Genomic DNA, 19,930 nt, shown 5'->3' with positions numbered 1-19,930 from the left:
AACACTTAATATGTATCAGGCATAGGGTCATTAGGTTACTATGCTATACAAGGAAAGAAACAAGGTAATTCCATTCACACCTCTAAAGATCTTGTAGATAGAAAGAGAGTTTAAGTGAGAAATACCAAGATTGGTACTCAAGGATACATAATTACTTCTCTGGTGTGGCAATGAGAGGAGATAAAGAGTCCAAGCTAGAGAGGATGGGTGGAAAGGGTTTTGCTTGTGAGAGAAGAGTAACGAAACTGGGGAGAGAATCATGCAGAAACCAGATCATGGTAGTCTTTGGAGACAAGGTTAAGGAACATGGCTGTGACTCAATGGTAAAAGGAAGACACCGGAAGATTGCACGTAGAAGAATGACATAACCAGATTCCTGTTGTTAGGAAGACCACTGTACATCACAGTGGATAAATGGGATTGTAGAAGTCTTGACTGGCAGCAGTAGTGGTTAGAAGGCTGGGAAGTACCCATCACTACAGCAGTACTGTGGGAAATGAAGGACCATTTCCAGAGGTCATTATGAGAAGCATCCACAGTGATGACTGCTAGATTGATTGGTTACAGGCAGTGAAACAATGGAGTGGCACATACCATGTTTGTCTGGAGCAGAAATATGAGAGAGATGCAGTAGGGAGATAGGGAGAATCTATTCTCATATTACAGCACTAAAATCTTGGAAGGTCAACAAACAGGGAAGATATTGACAAATAGAACTCTGACTACAAATAAAAATTATTTTTTGCTTTGTGTGAATGATGCCCCTTTTTACTAGGAAGTCTTTAATATCAGTAGCAAACGAGGTATTCTTCAATACCTATTTGAAAGCAGAAGTTTAGAACATTAATAATTAATCTAATGTCAGCTTATCAGCTACAGAAAATGGCATCTCTCTTTAGTATTGATTTACATTACTATGAAAAGCCACACTATTTCTCATTGAGTAAATGGAAATTCCGTGCATATCTGCATTTGCTCTGGTTTCTGTGTTCTTCGGATCTCGGCGATGCTTATATAGATAGATATTTCTGATGGATGAGTGAAGTCTATTCAGTCTCTAACTGTGAATTAAATATGCTGCTTCTGGAAATGTCAGTGAAGTCACACACCAAAACTGACTCTCGGTTTTTCTGCTTCTTACCAAGCAGTGTCTGTGTCTTACGCACAGATGTAAAGGGCTTGTAGCGGTTCACCCCACTAGGGTGTGTTTTAAAATTTAAAATTTCCTTTCTTTACCTACGCTAAAATCAAGAGGACAGCACGGTTACATGGCAGATACAGGTGACCGAATCAATCTATAAACTCACTCCATTAAAACTGCTGTCTTTTCTGTTTGTCTGCTGTGTGATAATTCTTGGCTGTTTATCTTCAAATCTAGTAAACTTCTAAAGAGTCAGGCAGGTTATCTTAGCCAACCAGGCTGCCATCACAGATTCTATGATACCTTGAATTTAAAAAAAAAAATCCTTTTAATAGTAATCATATTTGCTTAAGAAAAATGTCCTCTTTCTGTGGGTTTCTGGAAAAGGAGTTGCTAAAATAAAAACTACCTTTTGTGAAATTTCCCTCTTGCAGTAAAACTATAGGCAAGACCCTTATGAGAGTTACCATCATGGATACAACACATTTGATGGAGATAGGGATAAATCAGGGGTTGGAAGGCATGTTCCTCTATCAGTTACTGTGTCACTTGGTTTTTAGACCCATTACTAGTGTGACTGGTGATCTCCCAGGAAGAAAAATCCACCCAAATAATTGGACTTAAGGCCTACTCAATAGGAGGGAAATGATTTCTGGAACTAGAAACCTAGACATCTTCCTGGGGGCTAGCGTGATCACGGACTTTAGAAAATAATCTACTACCTCACTTGGCTAGACTGGCATAATGCCTTCCTACATTCTAAATCTTATCCTTATAACCACAGACAAGTGTAGATCCTGCTCGTCAAACTAGCTTTTCCTTATAGCAAATGGCAACCGTCACAGAAAACCACAACTAGACATAATGCAGAAATCAACACATTATGGGGCTCCCAGTGCTGGTGGATGGATCTCTATCACAACTCCTGCATCTATGGCTTGTGAAAGGTCATGGAAGAGGTTATAGAAGGATTAAAAGAGCCAGGAAGTCTGCTGTGAAACAGTCCCTCCTAGAAATGGCTACACAAAGAAGACTAGAATATTGGCAATATCAACAGATGAGAAATTTCATGGGGTCGTACCATTAGACCAAAACTATAGGAAACCAATGCCTGATGGGAAAGGGATAATTAGCTTCTCCTGGGGATGAGCTACTTTATTGATTATCCAACGTGGTCAGCCTGGAACTATATACAGGCAAACAACGAAAGGAGACTCTTCCAGGTTGTATTTATATGTGTGTACAAACAAGTGTGTATTCGTATGTTAACAATAATGAAGACAAAGAAATTGTCAATTTCAGAGTTGCTGAGCATGAAAGGGGTTGTGCAGGAAGGTATAGAAAAAGGAAAGGAAAGAGGGAATATAATATAATTTTACTTTAATTAAAAAAGTAGCACATTAGGGGATAGCTTCAAAACTCAAGGTGTAAGCTCAAGACTACAATGTGCTGTGATACTGTGTGAGACAGACAAGCTGAGGGTCTGGGATTTCTAAAGAACTCATCTCTCTTCCCATGTTGCCTTAACTTCCTCAAAATATTTTTTCTTCTTAATTTTATTCATTATTTCATTTCAGTCTTGATACTCATTTTCCTCTAGGGGATAAACCTTAGATTGTATGATTTGTCTCAGGACAAATAAGCCCAGAACTCACTTTGAAACCAAGACATTAGTTCAGGAAGAGTACAGTATGTCTCCTTGTTGACAAGAGACACACAAGTTATAAATTTTGAATACTAAAGAAAACTAAAAGTCTTCCAAACAAAACAAAACAACAACAACAAAGATAGAAAATTCATCAAATCAGTCAGGTAGGTTCACCTACCCATTTGTGTTTCTGAGAGCAGAAGGCTTCACTTTGATAAGATTGTCCAGCTCTTCGCTGTTTAAAACAGTAAAAGGGGGTGGGTTAGTAATAGTTATTTGATCACGCTAGATCAATACAGAAATAGTCAATATTTATTTCCTACAAGGAAAACAGCTGAAATATGGATTAGCAGCTTTAATTTTATTACCTTTGCTCGCATCTGGTCCCTGTAGGATTCCCTCTGATGGTGCTGTCTACATCATGGTTTCTGTTGGTTGAATGATAGAAAGGGAAAAAAAGGTTAATAATAAAAATATTTTAGAAGGGATGGAGTTTTAACTTTACTTGAAGCAATTAAACAGAATATAATTCCCGACCAAACTCATTAAAAAATATTTTATTACCTTTGGTTGTTTGTGAGAACATCAGGATTTACTTTGATGAACTTATCGAGATCTTGGTGTCTTTGAGGGGAAAAGACAGAAGCATTAAGAGTTAGAGGCAATTGGGTTTAGGGCCATCATCAATGGCCCTCGGAGGAGAAAATGATCTTAATCTGCGATATACTGTTGTGATCAAGAACAGCAACGGTGTTTCCCACCTAACCCCGGGGCAGGAAGAATTATGCTCAGAACTTGCTCTGCATCTGCGCAGTTCATTTCCAGAGCAATCTACCAAGGCGCGCATCTTCAACACTCCACAGAGAGTTAGCTAAGAATTGACATTTCTCACATTTCAGTGTTTCAACATTATGAAGATGCAAACTGATTCTCAAACCTTTGCCATTTTAGAGATCATATCAATATTAAAAATAGGAGCTCCAAAGCAGAGATGTCTGAAACATAAGCCCGGCAAACAGATGTCCAGTACGCCATCATAATTGTGAGTTTATATTGACCGAAGAACTAAGGAGAGCTCAGTCGTGTGTTGTTAGATGGACACTTTATAAGCCCCCATCCTCCCGAGGACCCATGGGGTGACCGTGTCTCAGCTACAAAATGGCGTTCGCCTCCACTGGACTTACATCATCAAGCTCCTTGTCTTAAGGTCTAGGGAGTAAGCACTTGGAGTATCCCTCTGCCCCTTTTTAATTATGATTATTAGTGCACATTGTCATATAAATCATGACTGTCCTTGTGACTTCTCCATACCTGTTTTTTTTTTAAGATTTATTATTATAAATAAGTACACTGGAGCTGTCTTCCGACACACCAGAAGAGGGTGTCAAATCTCATTACGGGTGGTCGTGAGCCACCATGTGGTTGCTGGGATTTGAACTCAAGACCTTTGGAAGAGCCCTCAGTGTTCTTAACCACTGAGCCATGTAATCAGCCCCCATAGCTGTGTTCTGATCACATCGCCCTTTCTTCTACCTGCTCTTTATCTGCTCTCTCTCTCTCTCTCTTTCTCTCTCTCTCTCTCCCCCATCCCTCTCTTCTTCCTTCTCCTCCTTTCTTTTTCTTCTTCCCACAGCCCCCTTCACTTTCCTAATATTCCCTTCTGCTGACATGCTGACAGTGCGTTTTTGTTTTGTTTTCCAGGTTTTTGTTTCCACATAAGAGACAAAATGCATGACTTGTCCTTCTTCATTTGCAATGTTTTACTTAACATGATACTTTCTAGCCCAGCCATTTTTCTGGAAGTGATATAATTTGATCTTTTTCATGGCTGAATAAACACACACACACACACACACACACACACACACACACACAAACAGAGTCTATTTTCTTTATCCATTCATTTGTTGATGGGTAGCTAGGCTGATTCTGCATCTTAGCTGCTGGGAACAATGCCATAAAAAGCCTGAGTGTGCAGGTTAGGAGCTAAGTGAGGGAGGAACCCTCAGGGACAGGAGGACACGTGTGTCTACATTAATATACCTTCTGTATGGTTTGTATTGGCTTGGCCCAAGGAGTAGCACTATTAGGAGGTGTGGCCTTGTTGGAGTAGGTGTGTCACTGTGGATATGGGCTTTAAGACCCTCATCCTAGATGCCTGGAAGCCAGTATTTTGCTAGCAGCCTTCAGATGAAGATGTAGAACTCTCAGCTCCTCCTGCACCATGCTTGCCTGGATGCTGCCATGCTCCTGCCTTGATGATAATGGATTGAACCTCTGAACGTGTAAGCCAGCCCCAATTAAATGTTGTCCTTATAGGAGTTGCCTTGGTCATGGTATCTGTTCAAAGCAGTAAAACTCTAACTAAGATACCTTCTAAGTATTGGGGTTTTTTGTTTGTTTGTTTGTTTTGTTTTGTTTTTTCCTTGGCTGAAACATTTGGGGAATATGATAAGTGTGCCCAGAAGACTCTCCACTCACCATCTGTCTCTCTTAAGCTCTATGATCTGAGACCAAGTTTCCCCAACAATGCTCAGGCTGTACTGCGCATGCTTGGCAATGGGCCAATCAGAAGCAAGCTCTTTCGTATTACTCTGCAAGCTCTGAGCAGCGTTGGAAACGGCTCCCATGTTTTCTTTACCTGGCACACGATACAAATCTTCCTGCCCTCCTTTTTTTTCTTGCCCCCACCCTACGCTCCCCCCGTTTTTTTACTTTTTCATTCATCATAATACGAACTTCACTGCACTGAATTACTGAATTAAGTGTCTTTTTTGAAAGCTAACATCCCCTCCCCCCCTTATCTGTACAAGCGTGGGATAGCTGGGTCATAGGGTAGCTTTGATTTTGTTTTTTGAAGATAGACAATGATTTCCCTAATGTCTGGACTAACTTCCTTCCCACAAACATTGTGTAATGGTGGCTCTTGCCCCTTATGCTCACAAGAGCCTAGGTTGTTTGTTTGTTTGTTTGTTTTGTGCTTGTTTGTTTGTGATTTTGGTTTAGTGACTCTTTAAATTGGTTTTACTTTTTATAATAGCCATTTTGACTACAGTAGAATCTATTTTACTTATAATTATCTTTGTTGTGTTATTGGTCATTCATATTGCTTTTAAGGAGTGTCTATTCAGATCATTGCCTACTTTAATTGGATTATTTGCTCTTAGCATTTTATAAATATACGCTCAGAGAAACACATGGCATGTCTCATGACAAACGATTCTAAGAGTGACACTATCTTTTTCCAGTACAAACTGGGGCATAAGCTTGCCTGGGTTCCCTTCCCCTCAACACTGATAAGTGTAAATGCATATTTTCCTAATCAAGAAGATTTCCACAGAGCTAAACAGAGAGGAAGTTCCTTAGCAGTGAGTCCCTGGCAAAGCCTAAGCAAAGGAAACACTCCCCTCCCCCACCTCTCCATAGCATCCTGACTTCCACCACTTGAAGCTATCTTCTTGGAGATGTCAGATCTCCCTGCAAGATGGGAAAGTTCAATCTGAATATTTAATGCGTTGAGTTATTCTCAAGAATAATATTTTCAACTTAAAAATCTATAAATATAACAGAAAGAATGGTTGGCAAATGAGCACAACTAAAAACATAATTTCTCAGAATAAATTAATTGAAAACATTTCGTTACGAAATAGTTGCTATGAAGATTAAATGAGAAAATAAAGGCTGGAAGTCTGTTAGAAATCTAAATGATGACAAATATGAAAGTGTTTAAAATCAAGTGAACTTAATATATTAGGAGGAGAAAGGAATAACAAGGAATAAAATCTCGTAGAGGGAACTGCATGTTTAAAAGTCACAGCTTGTTTACATTTAAGATCAGTCAAAATGGATTTCAGTGTGACTGCGTACACTTTCCAAAAGTATAATTTAGAATAAAGACGGGAAAGGCAAAAACAAATGTCAAAATTTCCTTTTTTACATATTCTACTGAGCACAAGATTGTTTGTCTAAAAGCCTAAAACAGAGATGTTCTATTTGAACCAGTATTATTTGAAGCCCAGTATAAACTCATATAAGCACACACACACACACACAGAGAGAGAGAGAGAGAGAGAGAGAGAGAGAGAGAGAGAGAGAGAGAGAGAGAGATTGCAAGAAACAGTGCCCTTACTTGAATATTTGGTTCATTTTTGTGCTGTTTGCTATTCAATAAATTAGTTATTAACATTTTAATAAATAGAATGCCCAAAGTTTGAGAAACAAAAGCCCACCAGACAAAACGACATGTTATGTGCTACCACCACTTTTAAAAGGGCAACACTGTGTGAAACCACCACCACCGCTAGGATCTAAGCAATGGTACTGGATTCTCTCAATGATTGGCAGAGGCAACTTATCTCAGCTAATCAAAACAGGAACTGGAAACAATGTTTCAAATCCCACAAGCAAAGGAATTCAATGTTTAAGCTTTATCCCGGGAAAATGTAACATCTTTCCTACTCGAGCCCCTGCTTTGCTTTTGTGCTACCAATGGATAGAGTAGAATGTATACCAGGATTTTAGGTATTATTCCTGTGGAGGTTGAGACTCTGGAGTGTTTTGTAGTCATCTGCATACTTGTGATAAGGTCATTTGTATATGATCCTACAAGTGACCTTATCAGACCTACTAAGGGACACTTCTCATTGTCCCATAACAGAAGCCATGATCCTATCCTAGTACCCTCCTGGATCTCCTGAGGCATTTAGTGAACCCTCGTTTATCTGAAGGTTAAAGTCTGTGTACTGAGGGGTGAAGCACAGACTAGAGCTGGCAACTGCAGGACCTTATTTATATAAGGCAGAATGTTCTACGCTCAACCCCCAGTATAGCTATGTGTCAACGACCAACGAGATTGGACTGGACACTGCCTATAGCTCTGTCCTCTCTAACATCGGCCCCAGGAATACAAATGTTACTGCATGTAATGTTATTACAACAGCATTTTCACTTCATTTTCTTTTTAAATGCAACTCACTGACAACATATTCTATATTCAGTCACCAGTATATGGGGGCTCCCAAATGTAATATATTAAACTGACAACCTATTATTGTCTTAGAGTAACATGTCTGTGCCCCTGGTACATAATTAGCTTTAATCTATGCTAATTGCCTGCTCTTAATAAGATGGAGTATGACGACCGAATTCTCTTTTTTGGTGTCCACGGCCTGTAATTATACCTAACATGCAAGCAAATGAGACCTAGTGATAGCTGTGAACCCAGTACGTGCTTGGTAATTATTTACTGCCTCAGAAATCGTGAAAATACTTTCTGTCTCCTTTTAGTTTTCTCTGTGACCCTGGCTAAATCGCTTAACCTTTCTGAGTCCTTAGTCTCTCTTCTACAAAGAGAGTCAGCTGGAACTGTGCTCTTCAAAATTGTTCCCATCAACTGGGCTAAGATTTTCCACATTTCCTCCATTCCATCGCTAAGGTTTTATGATCTTTAGAGGTGTCAACACAACCTAAAAATGGAAGTTTTGAAAATATTCCTAAGATTTTATACAAAAAGTACAAGTAGAGATCATGTGAATTGCATGTAATCAGAGACAAAACGTGAGTTTAACTATCTTAGAGACACTACTTGAAGAATTATTAATTTCACATCTCTTTTGTAAGCATAAGCTCTCTAAAGAGCAATGAGTCACATAAAATCTCTACTGTCCCCAGAAAACACGTCCCCACAAAGAAGTAAATGCACCACTTATGAAGGATCAAATGAGCCATCTGGGCATATGGCCAGTTGTCATTAATAAATCTTGTCATGAGAAAACAATAGCATTAGTGCCCAGAGATCCCACAACTTCCTACTTTTTTGTTCCCATCTATTACTGTACTTAAGACTAAGAGAAGGCCCCATTACACACAATTTTCAGCTCTCCATGTCTTGCTATGTCTAAATACTGAAATTAACATGTTTGTTTCCCGGTACATATAAAAATAATGATGGTATTTAAGAACGTCATTCAATTCTCATAAAATGATTATGGTACTTATATTTATATTATGTTTATTTAAGAAGAAAAACAAAAAAAATTCTTGCTTACCTAGCAGTAGTTTTGATAGTTTGGGGGCTTGTATTAATAAGTTCATCAAGACTGTGCTGACTGCTAAAACAAAGCAAAAGAAAAGGTCAAAGTCAATAAGAAATCAGTGTGTGTGTGTGATATGTGTATGAGTGTGAATGTCTGAGATGTGTGTGAGTGAGATATATGTAAGTGTGAATGTATGTGAGTGTGTCTCTGTATGAGTGTATATGTGTCAATGTGTGAGTGAGATATGTGTGTGAGTATATGTGTATATATGTGTGAGATATGTATGAGTGTGTGTGTGTGTGTGTATATGTGTATGAGTGTGAATGTTTGAGATATGTGTGTATTTGTATCAGTGAGATGTGTATGTGAGTGTGAATGTATGTGAGTGTGTGTATGTGTGAGTGTATATGTCTCAGTGTGTAAGTGAGATGTGTGTGTGTGTGTGTATGAGAGAGAGAGAGAAAGAGAGAGAGAGAGAGATGATATGAAGTTTCTGTCTCAGATCATTAATCACTTTGGTTTTTGTTTCATTTTCAGATAGGGTCTCCCTACTTCCTTTGGTTTTGAACTGGAACCTCAGTTCTGAGAGTACAGGGTAGAAAAGTCCACCTATTATAAGGAGGAGCTTCATAAGGATTGAGACACGCCTGGGGCCATATCCCCAAGAAATGTTGGAGGCAAACCAAATTTGAACACACAACCCCCAACACAAAGCAGCCTGTACGCTCACTCCTTCCCCTGGGCATCCTTCAGGTGGTGCTCAGGACAGCTGTAGGTGAGCTCCGAGCTCTTTCCCTGAATGTCCTTCCTCCTCCGCATGTTCGGTACCAACATGGTTCCCATGGGAACTTTTTGCGTGACAACTCGGAGTTTCTGTGCCATGCATTTATTAACTGTTGCTCCAATATCTTAATTTCCCAAAACCAGAAGAAATTTAATGACATGCAAAAATACTGTAAATTAAGTATAAACCTGTTTTGTTGCCAGTTTTCTCACAAGTCGTTTAATTATTAATCCTTGTGATTCAGGGTCAGCAGTAGACCGATATTCTTCAATATATTCATTTTATACACTTACAATTTATTAACTAAGAATTTTCAGTATTAACCGACATGTGTGATTATGGTGTCACAAGAAATTTCTCAAGTAGTAATTACAGAGAATTAGCATCGGGTTTATCATCTTAATATTATAATGAAATAAATGGAAACAATAATAAGAAAAACCGCTGCTGAGCAGTTTACAGATCGACAAACCATCTTCTAATTTTTTATCCCCTCCTTTGAGACATCTTTAGCCAAATAGTCCTACTCCCTTTACATAAATTGGAAGATATATCAATCAATAACTGCCCAAAACTCACCTTCTGTTTGCTAAGGGGGTCACCTTGATAAGACTGTCCAGGTCTTGGTTCCTGAAAACAATACATTGCAATATCTAATAAGGTCAAGCAAGAACAACCACATTATATTTTCATCCTTAATATCAAATCAAACTGATATTTAGTAATTCAAAACTCCAGCATGACTTGAATCCTCTTCTTAGAAAAAATAAACTTTATTATACAACATTTGCAAATAAAACACACACGCACACACAGCCATGTGTGGTGGCTCATGCCTTTAATCCCAGCACTTGGAAGGCAGAGGCAGGCAGATTTCTGAGTTCAAGGCCAGCCTGGTCTACAAAGTGAGTTCCAGGACAGCCAGGGCTATACAGAGAAACCCTGTCTCAAAAAACCAAAACACACACACACACACACACACACACCCCAAAATGAGCCAGACACAAAGTCAATACACCACACTGAGTTTCTTTCTAGTTAGTATTATAGTAGAATAATTATTCTGGACAGAAGCCGTGAAGCTCTGTAGTGGATTGTACACTTCCACTGTAAAGTATTTATTTGGTCTCTGTATTCCGTGTCTGACAATAAGGTTTTATCCTTAGTTGGGTTGTGAAATACCAGGACAACTTAGCACTAAAGATTCAGATACAGGATGGCAACATCTTCAGTTCAGCCTCACTACGGTGAAATCATTTATAAGAGGCCAGGGCAGCTGACTGTGCTTAAGAAGTTGCTTCACTGGGTTCTGAAACGAATCTGCTCTACCTCCCAAATACAGTCTAGGCTAGGAATCAGCTGGCTAGGCCCCTCCCCCTGGACTAAGCCCCGCCCCCTGGGTTAAATTCCTCCTGCATACTAATTTTCTAATATATAGTTACTGGAACACAGACACTCTCATTTATTCACAAGGTATTTTCTGTTTGCCTTCACAGTAGTGGCAGAATTGTGTGGTTAAACGTATTATTTTGGCTTCTCATACCTGATTTGATTTACTTGAACCTTAGACCTTAGAGAAAAGCTGCTGGCTTCTGGTCTAGTCTATATAAGCTTTGTTGTTAGCTATACACTATTAAACAGCATCCCTCTTCAGAGACACGGGAAATGGCCACAAAGAAGGCAAATATCCATATACCATCCGCATCTAACTCAATTCAAGTTGACATAGAAAGGTATATGTATGGTCTGGTTATATTTTTTTATTTACTTGATGTGGTATGTCACAGGTAAAGTTCTTTCTATATGAAAGATAAATAATATTTTTAACTTTTTTCAATGAACCAAATGAAATTTTTTTAAATGGTCTCCTGGACATAGGTCAGTGGGTTAACACTTGTTGCATACATAATGGTCAAGACTGTAATTTGGATTCCTAGCACTCATGGAAGGCAGATCGGAAGAGGACAGAAGATTCCCCCACAGCAGGCTGACTAGATAGGTAAGCTGAATTCTAGCTAGATTAACCTAACCTAGAAACTTTGGTTTCAAGTGAGAGACTTTGCTTCAATAATTTAAGGTGGGAACAGCCAGGGAAGACACACTGTCAACCTTTGACCGCTACATACAGGGAATACATGTAGGAGTCCCACACATAGACCCATACACATGAGGACAGACACACCATTCACACACACACACACACACACACACACACACACACACACACAACTTCCTAACTTCTGAAATGGTTGTGGTTTATTCAAAGAGAAAATAGGGAATAAGGGGAGACAGAATAAGCTTTTTTCATCTCCAGACTTCTACATCAGCTACCTGGTTTTAGAGCATCCTTTAGGATGCAGCCTTAGCCCATGGGAATTTCCATGAGTATGGAATACAAATGTTACACTGGAGTAAGTTCACCACTGTACTTTGAGGAGTTCCTGTCTCCACCACAGTCCATATGCAGGGAGTCTGTGCAGGGATTTCAGTGCCAGCCTGTGGGCTGGGGACACACCTGTTTCTCACATTGCATCTCTTCTCTAGGACAGTATAAGGCATTTCTCTGAGTTTTAAGAGTGAGTCAGAAAACAGGAGAGAGAAATTTTTGTTAAGCCTTACCCTTGGTTAGCTCTGCTCCTTGCAGGAACTCCTTTGGTGAAATTGTCAAGACTTGGACCCCTTAAGAATATAGAAGAAATACTCATAGCAATTCCATCAGATGGTTGAAATTATTTATTAAAACTGATATACATTCAGATTATAAAATATTTACTAAAACCTTGACAGCAGCCATTTTGCTGAAATGCAGTGATGGAATTGACTCTGGAACTGGTGTCCAACGAACCAGTTCTTCAGTTTCATGAAAAGCCCAAGCAAACTGCCTAGCTAGCCTGAGGAGAGACCTAGACTCATGTCTGTGGGTGCAAGCGTACGGTGCTCGCTTCTCATCTGCACCATCCTTCCACTAAAAGGAACCAACCAATTACAAGGTTTTATGAAGAGATAACTTGAACCTAAATGGTCAAAGGTACACTCCCTGCATGGGAAAACCACAGACTAAGCTCTCCACTCTCTCAGAGAACAACGTTCATAATTACCACTTCTCTCTTAACTGATGACTGTGTTGCACTTACAAACGCTGCTCAGCATGAAGCCAAACAGGAGAGAGTTAATCTTACTCCTGAAGTCTTTTTTTCTGCTATTGTATCCATCCTGATGAAATTACTGAGATCTGTGGAACTTTAAACAGACAGACCAACCAAAAACCCTCGCAGGAAAAATGGAATGAAATCAACTGGCCATTTTGCTTTGAATCCTATGAATCTGCATGTCCCCAAGATAACTTTTGTGATTAAGTTTTGATAGAAATCAATACTGGTCTAAATCTTCAGCTTATAGGAGTTGAACTTTAACCTTTACACAAATCATTGGTATACTGGTTTGCTTCTCAATGTCTTCTCAAAACAAACCCTAACACTGGGGCATGATTGAGATTTTTTTTTCCATTAGCTTATTTTGGAACAAGGCAATAGTTTACCCAAAACTTTATCCTGACTCCGGAAGCATTCATCGCTTTCCTGTAGCTACAACTAAACCGTGTTTTAATAATAATTTCCATTTTCTGCACGTTTGTTTTAAAGAGACCGTGTAACTATTACTCCAGTTGCTCCTTCTTGCTTTCTGCTGTCAGAGCTAGGATCAGCGCATCCTCCTCCTCACACTGTGGCTGGCCAGCTGCAGCTCAGTGTCCATGTGGCCTGCTCAGAATCCCACCTAGGAAGCAATGAGCTTCAGGTTCCCTGGGCCTAAGGATTCCAGCCCTTCCTTTTGTAAGTGCTACATATTGATGCAGAAAAGAAGAGAGGGAAGACATGATTCTCTCACCCTTTGCTGCTTCTGTTTACTTCCGGGGTGACTTTGATAAGATTGTCAAGGCTCTTGCCCCTTTAAAACATTGAAGAAATGAAGTGGTTAATGGACGACTTTCAGTAGTATGGAACTACTAATTAAAGCTCAGAAACAGAATAAACACACATTGAGATCACACCAAAGAGTTAAAGGTGACTTGCAGGGATGGAAAGATTTATAGTTATCAGGACTCACTGAGTGAGACTTATGCAGACGTTGGCTGTTAGAAAATTTCACTAGAGCTCTGCCTATTCTGGTGCATTTAATGGTATCCTGTTAACCACTGCCAAGTATACAAAACAGTTTTTAATTAGTTCACATACTTGCCTCATAGAACATTCCAGAAAACATTCTCTCTTGTGAGCAACCTCCAACATGTGTGAAACAAACTTTCTTAAATCCTTATTTTGTTAACACTTATTGGTAAGTGTTCTATTACAAAACTACATTAAGATAAATGTACCAATTTGTTTACAATGTACTATGTACAACCTGGTATCTATCTATCTTTGGTATTTATACCTCATTAGAATGAGACACATTGTACCTGATTGTTTTAGAAACAAACAATAAGATGGATTGCTGAAACATACCAAAATGTAAGCCATATTGGCTGGAATGTGAACTCTGTAGTTACTGAAAACACTTGCACACTTTGCTGTTGGCCTTGACTACATGCCTGCTTCTGATCTGAATGGAACGCTTCGTCTCTTATTGCATATGCATATGCTTTTAACATAAGTCTCCCTAGCAAACACTCCTCTGATCTACAGAGAATGCCACATGGGGAGAAGAGCCTCCTGGGGTGGAAGCTTTAACCCTCTCTCCTCACTTGATGACCCCACAAAGATGTCTCTGAGGTTTCAGCTATACAACATCAAAGATACAGTATTCAGAAACAACCAGATGTTGACCCATGTTGTCTGCCTGATCCAGATGTCTCAGGATGTGATACTCAGACTAAAGATGCGAAGACAATATGTGCACATTCATTATGGCAATGACGGAACAATTGACCCCACAGGAACTACTCCAGATTAACCCTTGTTTTTCACCTAAATAAAGCCCATGGAATTTGAATCATATTTTTGTCTTAGGGGAAAAAATTCCCAGGTTACAATTGCAAGATTTTAGTGTTTAAATAAGCAACAGATCAACAAGATCAACTTGGAGAGTGTTGGTTGAGGAGTTGGCTTATGAAGACTTCAGCCTCTTTAAACATTGAACAAACCCTATAATGTACAAGGTTATATAAATTATTAATGCATAAGGTCAATAAAGAACAGTGAACTAAATAATGTGGTGATCTAATTATTATAAGGATATATATACTATTTGAAGTGTAACTGATTGAGTCATTGACTCACAGTGTATACATCATCAGAATTTATATATTCTTGCAGTCCGCACATAGCAAAGACCAATGAACGAGGCTCTGGCAAGTGGTGGGATGTGTGTATGCAAGACACACACAGAAGTAGCCTACTGGGCACTTTCATTCCAAACTGGGGAAAGGTAGGACACAGACAAACATCTAAATGAATGTTATAATTTGTCAGTTAACTAGTATATGTTGAGCTTTAAAAAGAGTATTTTGTGTTTGTAGTACTGAGGACAAGTGAGGGTGTGTGACTTAATCACATTCAGTAGCCCGAAAGTGACCCATTTGAAAGGAAGACAATATGGTGACAGTGTTTCAGAATTAAGGCAAGAATGAACCCTAAATGGAACAGGTTTATTTGATAGAATTTTATTGAGGAAATTTTAAAGATTGTCTCTAAGCATTTAAAGTTCTATTCCACCTGAGATGGAAAACAGTGAAAGCTTTTTACTGAAGAAGAAAGCTTACTCAGTGTGTGTGTGTGAGTGTGGTGTGAGCACACGTGCATGTGTGTGTGTACACACCAGAGGTTGATGTCTACAGCATTTTCATGTTGTTTTTTTGAGACAAGGACATTTTACTGAGTGCAGAGCCCACTAATTGGTAAGGCTAACAGCATAGCTACCTGCAGGTAGCTCCTGACTGTACCTTCTTAGGACTGGAATTTCAGGGCTGTGCTGCGATGCCTGACTTTTTCAAGGTGCTGAGACTTGAACTCGTTACTGACTAAGCCCCTAACTTTATATTTAAAATATCTACAAAGTCTCATTATATCAAGCATAAATTAAAAGTACTCTCCTTAAAAGTTCATAGAAAACACACATATACAAATATGAACACATATCACACGTGTTTACACATGTACATATGTTCACATATGTATACACTCATGTATACATACACACATGAACACCCAACTACTATTCATATATATGCAATAATTCACTTGTAAAAAAATACATACATGTACACATTTGTGTACATGTCTACCTACATACTTACACAGGCATATATCTCCATAGGTACACACATACATATGCTTATATAGGGATGCACACATGCAAGCAAGTATTCAAAACATACACACATATGCATATACCCAGTTGGGTACACACATACCCATTTCAATATATAAAGAATAATAGGTCACAATTTGAAGTGCTCTAATAAATATTAAATAGATTGGATGCCAAGATGAACTAAAATATATGTAGACTGCCTAGCCCAGTATGTATAATATTAATCTGAATGTTTTTTCTAACACTGGCTTCTGATTCATGGTTTGTGTCTAGTCCATGCTGAGCACAAGCATACTGTGATTCCTCTTTATTAGATGAGTGTGCTAGCTAGTTTCATATCAACTTGACACAGGCTAGAGTCCTTTTGGAAGAGGAAACCTTAATTGACCAAAATGCTCCCAGCAGATTTGCCTATGATCAAACCTTTGTGGCATTTTCTTGACCGATGATTGATGTGGATACACCTACCCCTGGTGCCACCCCTGGGTGGGTGGTCCTGGGTAACGTAAGAAAGCGGGCAGAGCAAGCCACAAGGAGCACACCAGTAAGCAGCACTCTGTCATAGCCTCTGCACCAGTTCCCACCTCACGGTTCCTGCCCTGCTTGCTCCTGACCAGACTTCCCTTAGAGATGGGCTGTAATATAAAAAAGCAACTTCGTCCCCAAGTTGCTTTTGGTCCTGGTCTTTATCACAGCAATGGAAAAGTAACTAAGATGCTGAGTAAGTGGGGACAATGACATAGTTAGCCAGCGCTGAATTTGAACCAGGGCTTCCAGATTCCCTGTTCACACTAATACCTCAGTCATCTTCCTGAGCCACATACGGAGCCAAACAGGCCAGGGCTTCCCTCTCAGCAAGTGTGGGAGACTTGTTTGTTTTGCCTTCTTCACTGTGTGTTGTGCCTCTGACTGTGCCACATGGTCAAAAGCATGGCAGCCTGGCAGTGCGTGCAACAGCTTTTGGCTAGCTGAGCCTTTGCTCAGCCAGCTTAGCCTTTGGGGCATTGCTGACACATCTCACAACCAATAATTAGTATCATATACAGAGTTAACTGAGTGAAAAAGAGTTCATGCAATTGTTTGGTACACCATCTTCAGCTACGCAGCAACAAGTTCAGTTTTAAAATACAGTTCACATGCACACTATCTGGAATACACACACATACATACATACAATATTCATATATAGCCATGCATACACACATATACATATATGCTCTTATGCATGCCTCTACTAATATACCTCCACATACTTTTATATGTATAATACTCATACATACACATATAGACTAATACGAAGAGAAACAATATAGCTAAAAAGCTTAGTTAAAACTGTCTTGCAATTTCTTTAAATTACCAGGCAGCAAACGTCACCAAAGAACAAAATGGTAAGGACTCTGTATATCATTCATATCAGACTGCTGAATGAAATGTGTTTGAGAGAATAAAGGAGCGGTTTGGGCTTGAACATCAATTCACTGCCCCAAACATAAGCACTGGCTTTCAGATGTGCTTACAAATAAATGCCTGGCCCAGGGGCTTCAGACGTCTTACCTCTTCATATTTTTATTTGTGTCAGGGTTCACTTTAATCAGTCCATCGAGGTCTTGTTTTCTTTGGAAAAGAAAATGAATTCTAATCAATGTCATGAAAACAAAACAACCAATCATATGACTAATAGCTCAGAAATTACAAAGTGATAAATGGAAAAGCTCTTTACACCACTGTGAACATTTAAAGTTCTAAATGTAAATGACAGTTCTTGTATCTCAGGCTGAAACCATTTACGGCCGGTTGTTAATTTGCTAATAGCACGCATGCGTATGCATTGTCTCTTCTGTTCTCAGAATGGAAGCACACGTGAGACTTCTTACTAAACAAAATCAGCCCTGTCTTCAGGTCCATCCAGTTAGATCACTTCTAAGGGGCCACAGTGAAGTCTGGTGAGTTAGATGAAGTTTTCCACTAGGAATGGACTGAATACAAATTGCTACTGAACAAATGGATTCAGTTTCCTTTTTTTGTTTGTTTGTTTTAATAAGAAGAAAATATTGATAACAACATAATAATTTAACTATATTGGAAATACTAAAAAAAAAAAGCATGCCCTCATATAAACCTATTGATCATGCCCATGTCCTATCCTTTTAAATATCTGTTGCCTCAATGTTTACTTTCCTACATGATCACTTGTAGGAAACATAGTGGCTCACTTCTTCCTGGCTCTAACTGCTGTCCCATTAAAAACCCAGAGAAGCTATGCTCAAAGCAAGCAGTGGAGGTTGGGGTGAGTGCAGGGCTAGCAGAAATAGAGACTGGGTATGATGCCTGCAGCAGTGGGTCCTTATTCCCATCCAGGCACTGGCCCAACCTCTCCCTGGACTGCTGGTTGAAACCACCATCCTCAGAGGAGGTGACTTAGGGAGCCTTAGTCACAGCTGCCTTGGCTGTCTCTGTCATCCTGGAAATGTACTTCAGAAACCAGACAAAGCTGCATTCTTTAGATAAAGTCTACTCTCATCAATCCTTAAAAAGAAATCAATACCAAATCAAGCAGCAGAGTAACTCAGTATTAAACACTGAGACAATTATCTTAAAATAAATAATTTATGGACGATAGGCATGAATGGCCATAACTCCCACCTTTATTAGCTAACTCCATACTTTAAAATATGGTTGAGAAGTTAAAAATTCAAATCATTTGCCTTCTGATCATTATGCAGAAATCAGAATTAGAGACATTAGTGAGACATACCCAGTGGTACTTTCATGTCCTTTGGGGCTGATCTTCATGACACTATCAAGATCTTTACCTCTTATGAAAAGAATGTTTGGATTAGATTCATGACATTTCCATAGAAGATATCATCAATTCTTACATTTTTAATGACAAACTCATTGAACTATTACTAAGCTATTATTTCATTGGAGAAAATTATTATTCTGATATAAAATTTATTTTAGTATAAAATTGACTATGTGATATAGTTAAGTAAATCTCCAAGATTTTGTTGTGCTGTATATAAATATGTTTAGATACAATCACAATACAGTCTTCAAACCGAATAACAGGACTGCAGAAATAAGACACGTAAGATCGAGGACAGGTTCGAAGTTGTGACTCCCTCCACACCACGGAAGTTGTTAGTCAACAGAAGAAGCCTGAGTCTCAGGGACGTCTAGGCAGTGCTCACCTTCTGCCGCTTCTCTCAGCTGTGGCATGCGTTCTGATAACTGATCTGAGATCTTGGCTTCTTTAGGGGAAAAAAAAAGTCATCAAAACTTACGTCAGCACCGAGGAGATAGTGTCTTTCACACACGGGAACACTCACACACAGATGAACTCATACAGACGGTGGGTGAGTGCTCAGAGCCAAGCCAGGTGGGATCCCAGCACCGAGGAGGAAGCGGACCATTACATCCCAGCTCTAAACAAGAAGCTACCTCTGATCTTGCTTGCAAAGGGAAAATTAGTTTTCTCCAATGGAGTGTCACTGGGTCTATAAATCACTCTTAAGGGTAGGCTCCATGCCCAGCACAAAGTGAACTCAGTGTTTTTGTAGAATTCTTTTGTTTTTGTTTATGTCTTATATTGAACATTTTTATCTTATTTTTTTTGTCTTTTGCTGATATATTATAATTTTTGATTTTTTGTTTTCATAGGATGTATGTGTATGTGTTGTATGTATGTGTATGTTTTCTTGTGCTTTTTCGTCGTTATTTTTTTCTGTTTTTTCACCTGTTTGTTTTGAAATAAAGAGAAAGAAAGAGAGAAAGAGAGAAAAAAGGAGAGAAAGGTGTTGAGGAGGTGGGGGAATCTGTGATGAAATGGGGGAGAAAAAAACAGTAATCAGAACAAATTGTATGAATTTTCGATTTAAAAAACTTACGCCGGACTCCGCCGAACTTAGTCTGTACAGGTTAGAGTGAGGACCACAGAGGCAGACAGCTTCTGGGACAGGCGGGAGCCACAGAGCCGCTGAGGCAGCACCCTTTTGGGGCCGCAGACATCC

The 19,930-nt window shown here is 39.2% G+C and overlaps 1 protein-coding gene across 1 annotated transcript in view; it reads right to left on the bottom strand.

Annotated features, from left to right (window-relative positions):
- Window positions 1-19,930, bottom strand: part of Scel (sciellin) — a 103,483-nt gene that overhangs the window by 18,038 nt on the left and 65,515 nt on the right. The window contains exons 15-24 of the mRNA XM_021181896.1: window positions 19,112-19,171; window positions 18,673-18,732; window positions 17,472-17,531; window positions 13,494-13,553; window positions 12,228-12,287; window positions 10,188-10,238; window positions 8,837-8,899; window positions 3,354-3,413; window positions 3,158-3,217; window positions 2,968-3,024 (exon numbers count right to left, since the gene is read on the bottom strand). Of these exons, the coding sequence (XP_021037555.1) occupies window positions 2,968-3,024; window positions 3,158-3,217; window positions 3,354-3,413; window positions 8,837-8,899; window positions 10,188-10,238; window positions 12,228-12,287; window positions 13,494-13,553; window positions 17,472-17,531; window positions 18,673-18,732; window positions 19,112-19,171 (591 nt within the window). The remainder of the gene's footprint in view (window positions 1-2,967; window positions 3,025-3,157; window positions 3,218-3,353; window positions 3,414-8,836; window positions 8,900-10,187; window positions 10,239-12,227; window positions 12,288-13,493; window positions 13,554-17,471; window positions 17,532-18,672; window positions 18,733-19,111; window positions 19,172-19,930) is intronic.

This window comes from Mus caroli, chromosome 14, assembly GCF_900094665.2.
Source record: "Mus caroli chromosome 14, CAROLI_EIJ_v1.1, whole genome shotgun sequence".
Taxonomy (NCBI): domain Eukaryota; kingdom Metazoa; phylum Chordata; class Mammalia; order Rodentia; family Muridae; genus Mus; species Mus caroli.
Note: the sequence above shows the minus strand (reverse complement) of the source record. Positions and strands in the feature narration are given on the sequence as shown.